Genomic DNA, 19,035 nt, shown 5'->3' on the forward strand with positions numbered 1-19,035 from the left:
TTGAACGTTGTATACCATAAATGTTTATCTGTGTCTGAAGCAAACACGTTTGTGTAGATGTTCAGTTCTGTCACTTTATTTCTTTACTGTAAGTGTGTATTACTGTGCATAGCCAGGAAAAAAAGTAAAATTTCCGCATTTGGGCAGTCGCTCGAAATTTAGATGAGGGGCGCTTCATTTTTCAATCATGTACGGTCTGCGATTATTTTGGTCAAGAAAATAATCTGTTTTTACTTTGAAATGAATAAATCTGTAATTTGGTAATTTTTGCGAGTTAAAGAAACAATAGAAATGTTAAGAGTAAGATGGAGCTTTAAACTGCTGATTCTCATCCATTTAAGGAGGCCATGACTTGTCAGCCGGCCATCCGAGTTCTCAGTCCTCAGGACGGTTCTTCCCATTCGGTCTGAACGCACCATCGCTCCAGTCATTTAAAGGACGCTATGTTTGTAAATGTTCATTTATTTGAAACGTGGGATCATGGTCTCAGTAGCATTTGTGGCTTCTCCAACTCGTCCACTCAATCTGAGTAGTTTATACCGTTAGTTCAATCTGCAGTGTGGGTCTGTCCTGTTTCTTGCTAGTGTCTAACATTAAATTGCTTTGTCGAAAATATATACTGTCTTGCACTTTGATTGGTATGACATATCTGTACAGTATTATTACCATGAACAACAAGGTAGGCATACATCCTACAGCTTCCCAATGGTGCCCTCGACTCAAGTGGAAATGATACAGAATGATTGCCAACAACAATAACAAAAATGTTTTCACTTCAAAACATTTAAAAAAACAACTTGTGTTCTTGAGTTGTGACGGGTGTCCGATGGCTCCGGTCTGGGAGGAATCTGTCCGTCGAGTCACGAGTTCAGACCTCGTCCTTCGGTCCTCCCGCCCCTACTCGGGCAGGAGAGGAGTGAACGCTCGTAATGATCACTCCCCTCCTGCCCCCCCCCCCCCCCCCCCGGTTAGGAGAGGAGTGAAAGCTCTCAGCGGTCACTCTGCATACTCGGGTGTTATCTGCATCCTCAGCTGCTCCTGTCCCCGCTGGACCAGCATGGAGATGGTGTTGCGGCTGCGCACCGCCTGGTAGATCTCCTCTGAGGTGTTCACTTTAGTGCCGTCGATCTCGACCACCACGTCCCCCGGCTGCATGCCGGCTCTGAGAGAAAATACTATTATACGGTAGCCTGGACGTGGACCATGGGTGGGTTGAATACATTCCTCAAGTTGGTTACAAAAAGCCGGACAATTTGCGGGTCTGCATTGTCAAATGTCATTACAAAACATTTGTGGCCCATTTGTTTCCATTTAAGTCGGGGTCTCCTACTAAATAACTTCCTTTAATAAGCTGTTACTATTTAGGGGGTAAGATCTAGCACGGTTGACATTTACATTTAGCAGACGCTTTTATCCAAAGCGACTTAGAATGAGTACATTTGTCAGAAGAAACAAAATATTGCTGTCTGTACAGTAAGGTTGTTCCTAGAACCAAGTGACGAGCACTAACAATTGCTAGGTTATCACATTCCCTGTGTACTACAAAGATGGCTAGGATAAGGTGCTACATAATACTAAGTACTATTTTTAAGTGCAAGGAGGTACAGCATACAATAAGTGCTTAGTTTAACTTTTCATCTGTATGGACAAGTTCCTCTGGGAAGGCAAACTCTTGATGTCTATCACTGTTGGATCTGTTTATTAAAGTGCGACCAGTGAATTGTGACGCCATGCTTACTTGTTTGCTGGTGAGCCCGTGATGACCCTGTGGATCAGGATTCCATGAGTGACTTCTGGGAAGAGGGAATCTCGCAGCTTTAACTCCGCAATGATACTGCACAAGCAAAGAGACCAGATGACACAAAACAGCAGTGTGAACACATCCCTTCGGCCACGATGGCTTGAAGTATTACCTTGGTATCAGGGTCAGCATCATCACTCCAATATACTTCCGCCTGCTGTCTGATTGGCCGAACTTCGATCCTGGCAGGTACAACAACAAAGTTAGATTCTGTATAAAATGGGATTATAGTTATAAACTTTATGGGTGTTATGAGAGTCTTATTAACAGACCGTTTTTTTTTTTCCTCATCAAAGAAAACATGCTGTGACCTTCCTATGGAAGAGGAACTGCTAGTGGCTAACGTCATCATACATAGACGGCACACAAACAAAGTGACATTCTTTTACATCCTTGAGTACTCCATCAACTCACTCTTCTGCTCTGCCGATTTGTCCAGGAACAGCTTGACGTGGTCAGAGGGGATGGCGAAGGAGATCCCAGGAGTGACCTTCATGGTGTTTATCCCAATCACCTCCCCGTCCTGGTCCAGACCATACAAAAGTATCTTAAACGTAAATATGTTGGGAAAGACCTAATATACTTCTGTAGTTAACTCGATAGCTTTTCTTTGGTATGTGATGCTTTGATATGTCACTCACCAGGTTAATGAGGGGGCCTCCTGAGTTCCCAAACTGCAAAACACAAATCGGTTGAATGCTTACTATAAACCGACGAATACGCAAAAACATATTCACAATCAAACGCACGCAGCACCGGGTGTCAGACCCCGCATCACCACACAGCATGGGGCTCCAACTGCATTGAACCCTTGACTGTAAACAAACACGGTTGACCTCTGAACCAAATTAGCGCAGCCAATCGGGACAGTTTAACGTCATGACTTACACCTTCGGGCCACTGTAACTCTGCTTCACACCCCAATATACCCGTCATACGACTTACATCAATGGCCGCATCCGTCTGGATGTAGTCCATGTTGGAGTTGGAAAGGCCCAGCTCCTTACTGCCTCTCTGGGCAGAGCTCACGATGCCCGATGTGATCGTGTTGCGCAGGGCGAACGGGCTGCCCATGGCGACAACAAACTCTCCCTGGCGGACATCCGAGGAGCGTCCGAAGGGTAGGGTGGGCAAAGGATGCTGGAGCCAAAAGTGGGAGGGACAATGTGAGTATGTACCTATGTTATATGAGATCAGCAGCCTTGGAAATGCGTAACAGATTTGAAAAGCGTTGTGGTTGTTCACCTTCGCATTGATTTTAATGGTGGCAATGTCAGCCACTTGGTCGACATCCTGCACGGTGGCGTTGTACGTTTCTCCGTTGGTCAGCTTGACACGCACGCCTCTCTTGTTGGCGACAACATGGGCATTGGTGACGATGAGACCGTCACTGGTGATGATGAAGCCCGAACCATTCGACACAGGGACCTCTCTCCCGGAAAATGGGTGCCTATACAAAAAAATGGACGGTAAAACACCTTACGTCTGAAGATAAACATCACCCTGAAACAAGGTCATCCATCCTGAAACCAAAAAGCGACGAGCGTGTTTTCTCTCAAGCAACGCATCACACATATCAATACATTGGAATTTGGAAAAAGCACATAACACATGACTATTAAATATGAAGATGTTCGGATGCCAACTTACCTGCCGACAATTTCAATGTACACCACAGCTGGAGTCGACTTCTCTACTACGTCAGCAATGAAGTTGTACTTGTACCGGGGGCTATCCGGTTTGTACGGGGAGGCGCACCAGGCAGATCGAAGGACTGGTCCGAGAATGGAGCCGGAGAGAGATACTGTCCCGTCGTCCACCCCCTCCCCCGAGTCCCAAAGTCCGGCTAAACCGAGTCCCAAACCAAGTCCCAAACCGGCGGCGACCGAGGTTCGAACGCTTCGCCCCCCAGGAGCGTCGCGACCACTTCCTGTAGTCCTGGTCGGGCGTCTCGTATCCAGAACATGCCTTATGTCACTTCCTGCATGTACTCTATCAAATATTAAACTAGACACACTGGACATAGTTCTTTCAGTTTGCAAGGGGGATCCACATTTATTGCTTACCAAGAAAACAAAACGATTGACAGCGCGTGATGCCATATTACATCCCGACCCTGAGCAGATTTCTCCAGGTTAATTAACCGAATATTAATCGAACCGGATTAAACCGCGAGGTAGTAAAGGTGCAACCACAGAACCAAACCGTCTCAGCGTACTTCCTTGTAGTTTGTAGAATAACTGTAAACCATGAGTAACCGACAAAGTACGAATCTGCTCCCTTGACATGTGTGACACGCATGCGCAATATGGCACCGTAATGAGGCACATTCAGGAGCATAATGTTTATCCACGGCTTTGCAAATATAATTAATAAAACGGTGAACAGCTTTGACACGAAAATACCAGCCTCAATTCGACTATTGATCGTAAAAATCTGAATGAATTCTTCCAAATATTGTTTCAGAGTTCACGAAACAATGGTAATAGTTTATTTCTTTATTTTTTATAAATAATGACACACAAATAGCACCAAAAAAATTAAACCAGCTGCTGAGAAACTGAAAACTCTTCCTAAAAAACATGCTCCTCCTAAAAATAAACGTTACTTTATCATTTATTTTGAGCTCGGTTTGATTGTGAACATACACGCCTGACGTCACAGCGGATGTGTTTACGGACGTGACGTAGATAATTCGAGCGGCTAAAATTTGAAAGTTATTGGCGAGTTTAGCAGTCAGGTAACCGGAGATTACTTTAATAGGGATTTGTTAATTCATAGTGAGATAAATAAACTATTTGCTAACATCATCGACGCAGGGAGCTGGACTCAAAAGTTGGACCAGAAACGTTGACGCAGGTCCATCTCGTGAGGAGTAGCGGAACACGGACTTCATCTCGAGCTAAACCAATAACGCACCAGTGGCTTTAGAAGATACCTCGGAACTGATAAACGCTATTCAGAAAATGTGTCAATAATCAAAACCGTATGCAAAGACATGTCGACGTTTAACTCGACAATAACCGAAGCCGGCCGATATTGCTTTCAGCAGCAGAGAGACGGTCGGGACCGGAGGCTCCACACGCACCCGCAACGCCGCGAGCTCCACTCCACGGCCATCGATGACGTACACGCGTCTCCCAGTCTCTTGCAGTCGAGTATGTATGATGGTTCGGTCACAGGATGGGATCAAGACCTTTTCCCCACCTCGAAACGGATGAAGTCGCACGTTCGCCCGAGATCACCATTTCAGTCTCCTGCGAAAGTTTTCTCGAAACTGAAAGCCAGTGTTGGTAGGAACACTGGCGGGATGAAAACATATGAGAAAGATGGATCGGTTCTTCCGACGACGAGTGAAGGAGCAGCGAACACGCAGGAGGCGAAGTTGATGACAAACGAGACCAGTACCTTCGATCCTATTGGTGCAGAAGCCATGATCATCTACCCAACAAAGTCCCCTCAGCATAAACCGACCAAGTCCTTCCTCCACTGCACCAAGTACAGAGTGCCGTCCCCAATTAGGGACACACGACACGGGTTGATTAAGAGGAATGAGTATACCCCAGTAAAAAACCCTGGTCAGGTGACACAACAAGTACCGCTGTCTCACAAGTCCATGACGTTAAGATCATCCAAAAACGTTTTCAGAACTCCAGCAATAGGGCAACCACAACAATTGATCCATTACGAAAGTGGCGGAAGACCTATCATAGGTAAAGGTTCTGTGAAAAAAAACGTTAAACTGCACTCTTTCTGAAATCATTGATTATTGCCCTATGACAGCAGTACCATGCTACAGTTTCTGTCTTGGCTGATTACACTGATGTTTGAACAGAGGCTATGGTGTGCCTGGAAAGATGTCCATTGAATTCCCCTGCAAAGATGTTTGCTTACTTCAAGAGATCCGAAAGAAAGAAGGCTTTTCTTTTCCCACAGAAAACAGGTGAGGCGGCTGCAAACCAGTACTGACCTGGAAGATAATACCTCTAATACCATGTTTCTAAAATGTTTATAAAAGTTTGTGGTTTGATGTCAGACAGTGAATCATTTGATGATTCTTGGTCAGGGGAGCCTTAATGGGGGCCCTCAGATGATGGGTAGTGGCGAATGTGCTCCCAGTAAACTTTCATGCCAATTTGTCTACCTGCTTTATCTTGTTGCTGTAGCTCATGGGAAGAAGGACGTCCGCATGGAGCTATCGGATGATGAATCACAACATTTTTCTCCAGCCGAGCCTTCGGAGAGTGACCTCCGCAGCATCGACGAGCCCACAAACAGCCCAGTGGGGAACGATGTTAACGATGACCTTTCACCTCCAGCTCGCTGTCCCATGGTTCTCAACAACCTGTGGCTTCATGACTCTGAAAAGGCCCTTGTGTCAAAGAGAAGTACGATTTGCATTGTATTTAGTGTTTCTTTCTCGTCCGGTCGATGGATTTCTGTCTTATCATTTGAAATGGCAGTTCTTTAAAAAAGGAGATCAAGAGAACCAGGAGAACCTGGTTGCTCCTGCCAAGATACACATGCAGGAGAGGAAGAGGCTGCTGCCCCAGGAGGCAGACTATGTCGGAAGCAGCACCAGGGAGGCAGGTGGGATAGAAGTGAACAGGAGGGGGCAGCCTCTGCATTGGCCAAATATTCAATGTAAAACCACATCGCAGCCTCATAGATCTGGGCTCCCTAGATCAGGCCTGTATGTTCATTTATAGCCCAATTCGGTTCTGAAACCAAACTTACTAAAATGTTTTTTTTTCTTTTAAGAGTGAGGCCATGGCTACTCGCTGTAGCCATGGCCGAACAGTGACGTTTTAATAGCGCGATTGATCGTTGAACCGAGGAATCGCTGCATTCCTAGAAGTGAATTGTTATTCTGCTGCACAAAGGCTCATGGGTCGCTAAAGTCATCTCCACATGTGGGTCTTGTTTCAAGAAGTTCAAGAACCTCTGCTCAATCACTGTTTCCTTTCTTGGGGTTTAGGGCACAGAGTTCAGTCTTGGAAGAGGCCTGCCTCTCCAGATCTGAAACGGGTAGAAGCTGAGTACGGGACAAACATGGATCGTCTTCTGGAAAGGAAAGATAATTGCTTCCAATCAGCAGCAACGTTTGAGAGCTGTCGAAAAGATGACTCGCCCATCCCAGCCCGCACATCTCTGTTGGTTCTGGCAGAAGACACACTTATCAATCAGTCCCCGTGTGTGTCAATCCCCCAAATAAACAACCCCATCAGGAAGCGGAAGCCGGCGCCCTTGGAGCCAATCCAGCCTAAACAGGTACCACGGGTTCTTCAGCAGTTTTTCTATGCCCTAGTTTTAAGGGGAGGTTAAATACAACTGTTTTTCTCAAACGTATTAGTATCTCAACCATCAACTGTGTGGTAATTGTATCCTTCCTTCACTTATTCAGATCCTTGTTCAGAAGGGAAGTGGATGTGAACTTGCAAAGTGGACCATCAAGTATAACAGGGAAGGTCTCTATGTGGACGGAATCCGAACGTAAGTTACTCAGGACACACTGGGTGCTCCTGAGTGCTCTCGGAGTGCTCCACTGGGTGTCCTCTGTCACACATGACTTACAGTGTAGTTGACTGCATGCTGCCCTTAGCGTCTCCGATGCTGGTTTTACACCGGGCTAGCATATCCCTTATCCCCTTTTAGTCATTTGACCTTTGTCAAAAGCAACTTGCAGTGAATGCAGGTAGATTCAGTTAAGACCAGGCAGATAGGGGTTAGGCTATGGAAATGTGGGATTCAACCCTGACCTCTCAGCGTCAATTGAGTCATCACCCTCATCAATACTTCACCACTTACAACGGTTGCCAAGCTGGGTAACACGCTGATGGACAAGTATGTGTTTCGTCTGTCTGCCTAGTAACAGTATGTTCCCCGTCCCAGATGAGGATGTGTTTCGTCTGACTAGTAACAGCTTGTTCCCGTCCCAGACAAGGATGAGTTTTGTTTGCCTAGTAACTAGGTTTGGGAAAAATAATCGATTCTTCGATGCATCACGATTCTCTCTCGAACATTTTCATCTCGATGCAGATATATTAATAATGGGAATTATATATATATATATATATATATATATATATATATATATATTTTTTTTTTTTTTCATTTGTTCGACTGCTGCAAAATTCTGTTCGCCAGAGAGGGATCAATTTAGTAATTTTTAATTTATTTAATTTATCTTCAGTGTGTATTGGCCAATCTGATTTGTCTTGACAAGATTGCGATTCAGCCTACGCATCGCATGCACGCAAACTCAGAGACACAAGAACTCCTTCTAATTCAAGAGCAGCCTTTTCTTTAATGACATAGAAAAGAAAGATTAGAAAGAAAAAAATAACGGAAACTTATTTTTTACATACTGTGTCAATATTGTGTTGTAATGCATGCTGCATTGATTATTGCATTGTTCATAGAAAGTCATAGTTGTGACAAAAGATTTCTCTCTAATAAAATATTAGATAAGATAATTCATCTGTTGATGTCTTTAATGATCATCACAAAAGAAGGAAGTGATTAGCAAACTCAGATGTATATATATATTTTTTGAAAATCACGCATATAAATGTCGGAATTTATTGGAAAAAAAATTGGAATAATCGGAATCGAATCGTGAGGTGCCAAGAAATTCCCACCCCTACTAGTTACGGCACATTCTACGTCCCAGATGAGAATGTGTTTCGTCTGCCTAGTAAGCGCATGTTCCCCATCTGGGACGAGGAACATGTCCCAGAAGAAGAAGCTCTCGATATGTTCCCCATCCCCTGCACAGCATTATGATTGGGTTTGTGGGTTTGCATTGTGTGACCCCAGTGTGTGACCCCAGTGTGTGACTGGGTGCTAGGTCTATAGTGTGTTGCTGGGTCTACAGTTTGGGATTGGGAGCTGGGTATATAGTGTGTGACTTGGTGCTGGGTCTACAGTGTGGGGCTGGGTGCTGGGACTACAGTGTGGGGCTGGGTGCTGGGACTACAGTGTGGGACTGGGTGCTGGGACTACAGTGTGGGACTGGGTGCTGGGACTACAGTGTGGGGCTGGGTGCTGGGACTACAGTGTGGGGCTGGGTGCTGGGACTACAGTGTGGGGCTGGGTGCTGGGACTTCAGTGTGGGGCTGGGTGCTGGGACTTCAGTGTGGGACTGGGTGCTGGGACTTCCGCCGGGGACTGGGTGCTGGGACTACAGTGTGGGGCTGGGTGCTGGGACTACAGTGTGGGGCTGGGTGCTGGGACTACAGTGTGGGGCTGGGACTACAGTGTGGGGCTGGGACTACAGTGTGGGGCTGGGTGCTGGGACTACAGTGTGGTGCTGGGACTACAGTGTGGGGCTGGGTGCTGGGACTACAGTGTGGGGCTGGGTGCTGGGACTACAGTGTGGGGCTGGGTGCTGGGACTACAGTGTGGGGCTGGGTGCTGGGACTACAGTGTGGTGCTGGGACTACAGTGTGGGGCTGGGTGCTGGGACTACAGTCTGGGGCTGGGTGCTGGGACTACAGTGTGGTGCTGGGACTACAGTGTGGGGCTGGGTGCTGGGACTACAGTGTGGGCCTGGGTGCTGGGACTACAGTGTGGGGCTGGGTGCTGGGACTACAGTGTGGGGCTGGGTGCTGGGACTACAGTGTGGGCCTGGGTGCTGGGACTACAGTGTGGGGCTGGGTGCTGGGACTACAGTGTGGGCCTGGGTGCTGGGACTACAGTGTGGGGCTGGGTGCTGGGACTACAGTGTGGGGCTGGGTGCTGGGACTACAGTGTGGGGCTGGGTGCTGGGACTACAGTGTGGGGCTGGGTGCTGGGACTACTATGGATCGGTCTGACCCGTGTTCCCCTCCCAGGTCAGACAACACTCCGTGGCACAGTACCATCATCGTGAAGAGGATCTCCGCGGACGTGCTCAGAACACTCTCGGGGAAGATCTACACTCTGATTGGCCCAATGAACATGCATGAATCCTCCAGTAAGAGATTCTCATAAGATACTTATAACGTGCAACAAGGTTATATCTCACATCGGGGGGGGGGGGGGAGCTCCAGTGTTTTGTGTTTAACTATAAAACTCTTTCTGTCCTTTGCAGAATTTCCAAACTGGCTGTTGATGAAGTTTGTTCACGGTTTCCCTCCGGATTGGAAGAAGCACTTTAAGCGTTTCCTTTTAGAGTAAGAGGATTAAAATCTGTATGCAAATCTGTGTGTGCAGCTCTCAGTTAAACATACATCGGTACGGTGCGTTGTTTGGCTACTTTAAAAATGTCCACTTTTTAAGATGTTCCACTCATCAGCATGTTTTTATCGTCTTGAAAACCCAGGAAAGATGCAGCGAGTAGCAGCGCAGACATCTTTCCCCAGGGCCCCGGGGCCACAAAGAATGCTGAGAAGCAGAGCTCCACACCTTTCGTCACACGTAAGTTGAAGTTCCACAAATTCCTCCATGGGCTCCTAGTAAGTTGAATCCTGCCAAATACATTGCACTGATTTTTTAAATGTTATGGCGTATTTGGGTGGAGGATTGCATATTTAGCCAATTGCACTTGACTCGCCAAGTGCAGAAACTCATTGCCCGACTAACAATGAATTGTTGGACGGGCAATGAGGTTCCGCACTTGGCTAGTTAGTTGACCCATGTATTTCTCTACTTGGCTAGTTAGTTGACCCATATATGTCTCTACTTGGCTAGTTAGTTGACCCATGTATTTCTCTACTTGGCTAATTAGTTGACCCATGTATTTCTCTACTTGGCTAATTAGTTGACCCCTGTATTTCTCTTCTTGGCTAATTAGTTGACCCTATGTATTTCTCTAGTTGGCTAGTTAGTTGACCCATGTATTTCTCTACTTGGCTAGTTAGTTGACCCATGTATTTCTCTAGTTGGCTAGTTAGTTGACCCATGTATTTCTCTACTTGGCTAGTTAGTTGACCCATATATGTCTCTACTTGGCTAGTTAGTTGACCCATGTATTTCTCTACTTGGCTCGTTAGTTGACCCATGTATTTCTCTACTAGGCTCGTTAGTTGACCCATGTATTTCTCTGCTTGGCTAGTTGACCCATGTATTTCTCTACTTGGCTAGTTAGTTGACCCATGTATGTCTCTACTTGGCTCGTTAGTTGACCCATGTATTTCTCTACTTGGCTAGTTAGTTGACCCATGTATGTCTCTATTTGGCTCGTTAGTTGACCCATGTATTTCTCTACTTGGCTAGTTAGTTGACCCATGTATTTCTCTACTTGGCTCGTTAGTTGACCCATGTATTTCTCTACTTGGCTAGTTAGTTGACCCATGTATTTCTCTACTTGGCTCGTTAGTTGACCCATGTATTTCTCTACTTTTCCTCCACATCAGCCTCCTGTCCTCCCCCCTCCTCTGGTGTGTCCAGTCTGGCCATGAAGAGGTCTCGGTGCGGCCGGTTGCTCAAGCCGCCGCTGCAGTTCTGGAAAGGAGGGAGGGTGATCCTGGACCAGTCCATGAACGTCACCATCATGGAGGATTACGAGAACACTGTGTGCATGACTGTACGTGTCCCCCCCGTCCCCGTGGGCCTCCCGGCTCTAAACGCTGGAGGAACTCTGAATTCAGTCCCACAACCCGGCTAGTTGAAACGGCTTGGACCGGTGTCCATGACGCTTACTTTACATTTTTTTGAACTTCAGAAATCTTTCACACTGCCCCCCATATTGGAACCTGAGCCGCCCAAACTACACGGTGGACTTCCCCAGCGCCGCAGAGAAGGTAAAGCTGCGGCCCCATCCGCACACCCCTCCCATTTACGTGTTCAGCACTTATCCTCTGCTCCTCTGTCCCCAGCCACCCTGCCCAGCCAGGAGACCGGCAGGCCGCTCGTTGACCAGTGGCAGTCCTCTGGTCCTTCCGTGCTGCGGAGGAAGGCGAAATCTGCGGGTCCGAATCGCAGAGCAAAGACCCACGCATCGCCAGAGGCCTCTGTGTTTCCTCCGGAGGAGGAGGGCCGGGGCCAGGGCGCCGGCAGCAGCAGCCCAGAGGAGCAGGAGCCGAGAGCCAGGAGGGGGACGGAGCAGCGGCGTCTGGTCCTGCAGGCTGGACGATTGGCCCACCGTCCAGATCCCAGACAACGCTCCGACAACGACGCTCCTGAGGGTCGGATCGCGTTACCAAGGGAACAGAAGATTCCGGTATCCAAAAAACCGACGTTGGCCCACGGCTCCCCCGCATCGACATCTGATGAAGACATTCCAGTGAGGAAGAAGGCAGGATGTCAGGGCATGTATCAACGTGTTCTCTCCGACTCTCTGTCCAGTACGTCTCTCAGCTCAATGGAAGGCAGCTTGACACTCCCGAGGAAGGACATGGGAAAGACTGTGACGAGAACGGACAAAGGCAAAGGAAGGGCAGGGTCACCAGAGATTGCGCCTGACCCGTTGTCTTCTCCGGCCCAGCCCAGCAGGAGAGGAGGCCGACCTAAAGCAGTGTTTTCTCCGGCCCAGCCCAGTAAGAGAGGAGACGGTGGTTCAGTCCCTAAAGCAGTGTCTTCTCCGGCCCAGCCCAGTAAGAGAGGAGACAGTGGTACAGTCCCTAAAGCAGTGTCTTCTCCGGCCCAGCCCAGTAAGAGAGGAGACAGTGGTACAGCACCAAAGAGAGGCATTCTACAGGAAGAGAAAGTGGATTGGACGGAAGCAGAGCTTAAGAATTTGAAAATGTAGGTGTTCTGTTACCAGAGGGTGATTTATCCTTATTATTAATAGTAGTTTAATATTATCCTTAATACTATACACTGCATCCTATACAACAGTAAAAACAGTCACTTTGAACAAGGTAACATCATTTAATTTAACAGAACATCGAACTCATCCCCATCTCACTCTGTCTTCGTTCTGCGTGTTCAGTGCCATTGCGTCCCTCCCCAAACACATGGGGCGCTACTGGGTGAACGTGGCCATGATGGTGGGAACGCGGTCGCCAGAGGACTGCCAAACGCAGCACAACTTCCAGGAGAGTGTCAAGGCCTCCAGTAAGAATGCCAGAGTCTCTGGGAAGAAGATGGATCCCCCTGCGGACCAAGGTAGGGGACGGAGATGATGGCCTGGTTAGGAGTCTGAGTGTATGAGGCTCTTTTAAAGCTACTGTAATCTGATTGCTCGAAAAAATAATAATTCTTACAACCATTCAGATCGCCCGAATAATATTATTTTTTTCCACCAATCGCATCGTCGTAAAAAAAACTTTTCCGAACCAATCAGATACCAACTCGAAAAAAATAACCTTTAAATGAAATGAGTTGACAGTGCTGTCTTGATATCAGGCTAAAGCTTCGCTCAACTGATTCGTAACGTTTAAATCGATGCATCGAATGATTCTTGGTCTTTTTCAAATCGATTCAGGGGCCAGCGTATCGATGTAGTCGCATCTGTGTTAATCCAACAGTTTACTGATTGGTATCGGTGAATCGTTCCACCCCTAGTAATCAAGGTTTTACAATTCTCAACTTCAACACAATATCCATTTATGCAGGCACTGTTTCAATATTTGCTGTGTTTCTGTTCTATTTACTTAAAATATCAGAGGTCAAAATGCTTGTCCACAGCCTTTTCATTTAAAACACATATCTACAACGGTATATAAATTCTTTCATCTACTTCGGTTTGTGCATTTCCCATTTCAATGATTGTCCTTCTAAAACCATCCCGTTTGGATTGACTTAAAGGGACTCTCACCTTTGTTGCATTTGAGAATTACAGCACATTCAAATCATCCCGCCTTCCTCCAATGCCCCACCCCCTAAGCGTTATTTTTTAGAGTACAAAACTAAGCGTTATTTTTTAGAGTACTGTAACGACCTCGCCGGTGACATAATGATGTCGAGTCATTAGTAGTTGAAGGTAGTTTTAATGAACCAAAACCAGGTCACTGAAACCCGTAACATTGTAACCAACGGCAGAAAACCGACACAAAACAAACCCCGGTTACCCCGGCAACCCCCAACACGGTCTCACTCGCGTGCAGGCCCCCACCCTCCTGTTCTTCCAAGGCCCTCCCCCAGCTGACCTAATGATTCGCCCCCACGCTGATTGACAAGAAGAACATTACAATACATGCACATAGAACAACTGGCATAGAGGACAACGAAATATAATGTAACACATAACACACAAACTATTTAACTGTCCCAGGGGTCGCTACAGTACAAAAGTTCTAGACTCCCATGGGTTATGTTTAGACTCCCATGGGTTATGTTTAGACTCCCAGGGGTCATAATATCTACCAGGGGTCTAGTAAACAAGAAATTTAGCAGGTGGCTCACTGTAATTTTATGGGCTTCGTGTGATACCGTTTTGAGGCCCCATGTTGAAGGACAGTGGTCCCACTGAGTATAAGAAAGGTGTATGAGCATTACAAACAGAGTAGCGGGACAACGTAGCGTCTGAGGCCGAAATGGGTCCCCTAATCGGACTGAATGGTGCGGTTGGGTGCCAACGGTCTGGAGGTCTTCCTGTAGCTCCAGAGTAGCGGGACAACGTCGCGTCTGAGTCCGAAATGGGTCCCGTAATCGGACTGAGTGGTGCGGTTGGGTGCCAACGGTCTGGAGGTCTTCCCGGAGCTCCAGAGTAGCGGGACAACTTCGCGTCTGAGTCCGAAACGGGTCCCCTAATCGGACTGAGTGGTGCGGTTGGTTGCCAATGGTCTGGAGGTCCTGAGAATCATCCAGGGGAGCGGGACCACTTGGCTTCTGAGGCCGAATCGGGTCCCCTTGTCGGACTGAATGGTGCAGTTGGTGGCCAACAGTCTGGAGGTCTTCCTGAGGCTCCAGAGGAGGGTAACTCTGTGAGTCTGAGTCCGAGATGAGTCCCCTAATCGGACTGAATGGTGCAGTTTCAGTACGCCGTGGACCACTTTGGTCTGCCATCGTCGGTCGCTACTCGCTACTGTCTGCCGTGGAATCAAAACAAACCCTCTAGTTGAGGACGCGCCTTGATGACGCGGGCCCGAATGCGCCACAAGAAGCAGACGGAAAACCTTATATATCCATGCAGCAAACAGACAGGTCTGTCGGCCAATAAGGTCATTTGGTCCGAAGAATTTTATTGGTTGAAGTTTTCACTAAATATTATGAGAGTAAAATAATTGTTTGTTTTTACTCCTGGTTGGTCTGTCTTGCATATTAGAGTGTTATTACCTTATTAATACCAATTTAACCTTATCCAAAAAAAGTAAAAATGCAACAAAGGTAAGAGTCCCTTTAATGCCTTGTCCTGCCCCCCCAGCGCCTCCCGCCATCACAGCCCGCGTGGGCACGCTGATGAGGAAGCAGCAGGTGCGGCAGTTCATGGAGGCCATGCCCAAAGAGGACAACGACGACGTCTTCAGCAGCACAGCCATGCAGGGAAAATGTTTCCAGGTGAGGCTCGCAAAGGCCATACCAACACCAGCACATTGTGAATGGTTAAAGTGCACAAAGAAAATATTGTGTGGTCTTTCTAATGAATGCTCAAATTAGTAAAAAGTGTCTAACTTCTTCCTTTAGAACGCCCCTTCAATCCTTTACATCAGAACAAATGGAATATGGACTGCATTAATGAAGCGCCATTCTTACCAGGGGCCACTCAAATTGCTTTACAATATAGCATTCCCAATATCACATCCATTCATGCACATATTCCCAAACCGACGGCGGCGTTGACCCTGCAAGGCCACAGCTAGCTCGTTGGGAGCAGTCAGGGTGAGGTCTCTTGGCGACACTCTGCTAGGAGGAGCCGGGGATCTAACCAGTAACCTGGTCCACATGCTGCCTGACAGGTGAAGGCGATGCGTGTCCTGACGTGTGTTCTGCTCCCCAGATGCCCTCGATGAGCCCAAGTGGAATGGAGCAGGGCTTCGTGCTCTCAGACCTGGAGCCCACCACCCCTCGGGGGTCCAGTTACTGCACAGCGAAGACCCCCTCTGGTCTCCACATCAGCCCTGGGATGATTCGCTCCGTCAACAGGTAACCACCTGGCTTCTCTCTTATTATTGTGATTTCATATTATGTTCTATCATAAATGACAAAACACATTTTTGATCGGACCATAAAACTTTCTACTTCCTTTATTTTGGCTTTTTCATTTATTTCTTGTCTTGCAAAATGAAAATGTCCACAAGGGTTTGGTAGACCATTGGTCTAAATTCACTGTGTGGGTATCTGGTTGTGTTTTGTACAGAATGCATTGTTTGGTTTCCTAGAGAGCTTGAGCCTCTCGGTTATTTGCAGTTATATCCTGGTAACTCTGGCTTCCTCAGACAGCTGATCAGATTTCCTGGTAACTCTGGCTTATTATTGTGATCTGTAGGAAAAAGGATGACAACTACATCTACCAACTCCAGAAGAGAATGAAGAGAAGTCAAGTGAACGCCTGTAAACTCAGCCCCCCAACCAAGGTACAAGTATCCAAGGCCCTGTCTGACCTTGCTAGTCTGGTAGATCATGTACTAATGCCGCGTTTCCACTGCAGGGTGCGGCACGGTTCGGTTCGCCTCAGTCCGGTAGGGAGGGGGCGGTATAGCCCAGCTCAGTTCCGAGGTTGCGTTTCCACCGCCGACAGTACGCTTTATGGTAGGCCGGATGTCGATCGCCGCGGCAGCTACGTAAACACGTCTTCCTCCCCAAGAATGCAGAGGAACGTCTCCACCTCCTTGTTCGCCCACATGTCACGTTTTACGTGTTCATTGTTCATTGTAAAGAATAATACCTCGAGGCTACTGTTTGTTTGTTTTTATCCCCACGTCGCCCGGAAGTGACGATTCTGTCGACCAATCAACGGAGGGGGTATAGCTCGAATTTTCCGGCACCCTTTCAGGCGTCTCAGTACCCCAACGGAGGAGTACTGAAGACGAGGGCAAAACGAGTACTGCTCAGTCTGGGTCACGCCCACTTTTGGCGGTGGTAACGCAATCCATACCGCACCTTTGCGAACCGAAACGTACCGCACCCTGCAGTGGAAACGCGACATAAGTGCCTGAAGGCCAGAATTTTCATATTGATTTCAGACTCCAAAGCATTAAAGCTGTATTTTCTCACCCTTGTTTTCTTTTCTGCAGACGTTCCCGCTCAAGCCTTCGGTGAAGCGAGGTATGAGCCCAGGCTATTATTTGTTTCTATCACTGAACTTTCGAACAAAACTCTTGCTCAGCAAAGATGGGAAATACTATCAAATGTATTATTTAAACCAGCATGAATATTACTGTACATGTTTACCAGGATATTGAATAACACACACACACACACACACACACACACACACACACACACACACACACACACACACACACACACACACACACACACACACACACACACACACACACACACAGGTAATCGGGAGAGTTGGGAGAATTCCCTGTGGGCCGCTACCGTTTCGGGGCCGCCGGGCTGATTACTGCGGGATAACAATATTGCGTTTATTAATGTTTCGTTGCAGCGCCTTCCGGCAGCCAGAGTGCAACCGCAACCTCTCACTCACTTAACACACGCAACACATACAATCTGTCAACGTCTTCACCAATTCGATTTTGTCGAGAGGGGAGTAACTGAGCGGTCGGCCTTGAACTGCGATTGGTCAGAAAGACGTAACGGCTAATGACAACATTGAACTCTCGTACAGGCTCAAACAGAGTGACACACAAACACACAAACTTTTAAGGAGTATTTCACCCGCTCCGTATCCAGCTTGTTCCACGCTTTAAGCACCCAGGCTACTAGTATGCGGCAAGCTGGGGCTCTCATGCTCCCCCCTGCGGTGTATTCCTTGTCCGCATCCCCTGCCATCCAGGTGTCATACGATTCATGCGGACTGGCTTTGAACGGCTGATTCCAAGGATGTACTTTGCGTGTGCCATGTTTTCCCGCCGATGTGGCGAAGCTGTATGGTTATGCTGTTGAGAGCTTAAATTAATGGACTATATAAGTTGACTATGAACAATTATTGAAGTTCAGTAAATTTGACAAATGACGGATGCAATAGTGTAGCCAGTGAAAACCGCAAAATTCTGACGTGTACAATTATGGGCAGATTTAGAATCATTTGTTGCAAATTTGATTCTCTATGCATAGCGCATCGTGTCGATATTGCTGTTTAGTGCTGCTCTAGTGTGCACAGATTCAGGAGACCCGCAGTGAATTCAACCCGGTCCACTTGACATCGGGTAGGCTCATGGCAGTGTTTATTTGGCTACAGGCTTTTCTAATGTCTCATTTTGGCTGCTGGTGTATGTGGTGCACTTTCCAATCCTTAACGTAAACATGAACCTACTCATAGGCCTGCCCCGACATGAGTCAGATATGACGAATGGTCTTTCCTTTACTTCTCAAACTACGTTACATTTTCATGTTCATCAGCCTGATTTTCAAATTTTCTCGGTGGAGAAACCCCCAAACCCCCATTTCAAAGGGACTCTAACTTCTGGGCTACAGCCCTGAATGTTAATTGCTAGCGACGCTCCTGTTGTGAGCTCACACTTTCTGGGCGTGACCAGGAAATTAAGATCTATCTCTCTAATAAGATCTACAACTAGATTAAGATCTGCTTGATGTGAAACGACTCATTATGTTCTGAATGCCATGTGTGAAGGGATCTTTTCCTTGTTTCTCTCAGACGACACGAGCTTCGAAATATGGGAAACGTTCCCGGACAACCGAGGAGCCCAGGATGATGACAGTGGAGAAGAGCAGGATGATTATTTCTCAGACAGCGACTGATTCGAAGTACTGGGCCTGAAAAGTATTTTTTAGTTATTTAATCAGAATGTACTACTTTTACTTCCTAATGTATTTGAAGTAGTTGTGTGTGCATTCAAGTGACTTTGAAGTACTTTCAATGGTTGTTTATTAAAATTGTATATTGTCTTTTTTAAATAGTGGACCAAACGGCCCTTTAGCCATTGGCTATTAAGGTTTGCAGATAACCTGAAAGTTGTATCCATTCTGAAAGAAACGTTTTAATTGTTTTTTTTCTCCGGTTGACGCAAGTTGAACTTTTGTAAAAAATGTTATCATGAAAAACGAATAAACATGTTTGGTTTTTTAGTTTTATTCATCGTTTGAAATGCGTTTAGTAGTTTGAACTCTCACCCTAGCTCACACTAACCGACTGCCACCCAGCGGTGATATATCTATCTTTTTATATCTATATATTTATCTGGCTATTGTCCAGACTGCCATTCAAATATAAAACTCTTTCAGAAGTAGTTCATCGATATAATCGGTATTAAAAGGAAAAGGAAGTACAATTCATT

The 19,035-nt window shown here is 46.9% G+C and overlaps 2 protein-coding genes across 4 annotated transcripts; one reads left to right on the forward strand and one right to left on the reverse strand.

Moving 5' to 3' along the window:
* Positions 1 to 87: 87 nt before the first annotated feature.
* Positions 88 to 4,122, reverse strand: LOC115543981 (serine protease HTRA2, mitochondrial). 3 transcript variants are annotated; one of them, XM_030356707.1, is made up of 8 exons: positions 3,452 to 4,121; positions 3,047 to 3,251; positions 2,747 to 2,941; positions 2,443 to 2,475; positions 2,216 to 2,348; positions 1,914 to 1,983; positions 1,739 to 1,834; positions 88 to 1,162 (listed from the first exon to the last, which is right to left on the reverse strand). In XM_030356707.1, the coding sequence occupies exons 1-8, from the start codon at positions 3,901 to 3,903 to the stop codon at positions 997 to 999; spliced, it is 1,350 nt and encodes a 449-aa protein (XP_030212567.1). In that variant the 5' UTR covers positions 3,904 to 4,121; the 3' UTR covers positions 88 to 996. The 3 variants fall into 3 exon arrangements, with proteins under 3 accessions (XP_030212567.1, XP_030212568.1, XP_030212566.1); XM_030356708.1 differs by having other exon boundaries at positions 2,216 to 2,324; positions 3,452 to 4,120; XM_030356706.1 differs by having other exon boundaries at positions 2,216 to 2,324; positions 2,747 to 3,251; positions 3,452 to 4,122.
* Positions 4,123 to 4,350: 228 nt separating this feature from the next.
* On the forward strand, positions 4,351 to 18,832 carry mis18bp1 (MIS18 binding protein 1). Its single transcript, XM_030356652.1, has 17 exons — positions 4,351 to 5,514; positions 5,637 to 5,744; positions 5,968 to 6,189; positions 6,780 to 7,072; positions 7,206 to 7,294; positions 9,637 to 9,758; positions 9,876 to 9,957; positions 10,107 to 10,201; positions 11,140 to 11,309; positions 11,448 to 11,526; positions 11,602 to 12,469; positions 12,657 to 12,832; positions 15,033 to 15,166; positions 15,606 to 15,751; positions 16,095 to 16,182; positions 16,843 to 16,873; positions 18,396 to 18,832. Exons 1-17 carry the CDS (start codon positions 4,800 to 4,802, stop codon positions 18,497 to 18,499), a joined length of 3,522 nt encoding a protein of 1,173 aa, XP_030212512.1. The 5' UTR covers positions 4,351 to 4,799; the 3' UTR covers positions 18,500 to 18,832.
* The last annotated feature ends 203 nt before the right edge of the window (positions 18,833 to 19,035 follow it).

This window comes from Gadus morhua, chromosome 5 (genome assembly GCF_902167405.1).
Source record: "Gadus morhua chromosome 5, gadMor3.0, whole genome shotgun sequence".
In the NCBI taxonomy this organism is placed as follows: domain Eukaryota; kingdom Metazoa; phylum Chordata; class Actinopteri; order Gadiformes; family Gadidae; genus Gadus; species Gadus morhua.

Bases quoted from the DNA above. Each gene is read 5' to 3' on its own strand.
- mis18bp1 (XM_030356652.1), top strand. From the start codon at position 4,800: ATGTCGACGTTTAACTCGACAATAACCGAAGCCGGCCGATATTGCTTT. The intron at 7,295-9,636 runs GTAAGTTACTCA...TTCCCCTCCCAG, and splicing joins TATGTGGACGGAATCCGAAC to GTCAGACAACACTCCGTGGC. The intron at 9,958-10,106 runs GTAAGAGGATTA...TTGAAAACCCAG, and splicing joins TTTAAGCGTTTCCTTTTAGA to GAAAGATGCAGCGAGTAGCA.
- LOC115543981 (XM_030356706.1), bottom strand. From the start codon at position 3,903: ATGGCATCACGCGCTGTCAATCGTTTTGTTTTCTTGGTAAGCAATAAA. The intron at 1,835-1,913 runs GTAATACTTCAA...TTGCTTGTGCAG, and splicing joins ATGCTGACCCTGATACCAAG to TATCATTGCGGAGTTAAAGC. The intron at 1,163-1,738 runs GTAAGCATGGCG...ATTTTCTCTCAG, and splicing joins ACGGGCTCACCAGCAAACAA to AGCCGGCATGCAGCCGGGGG.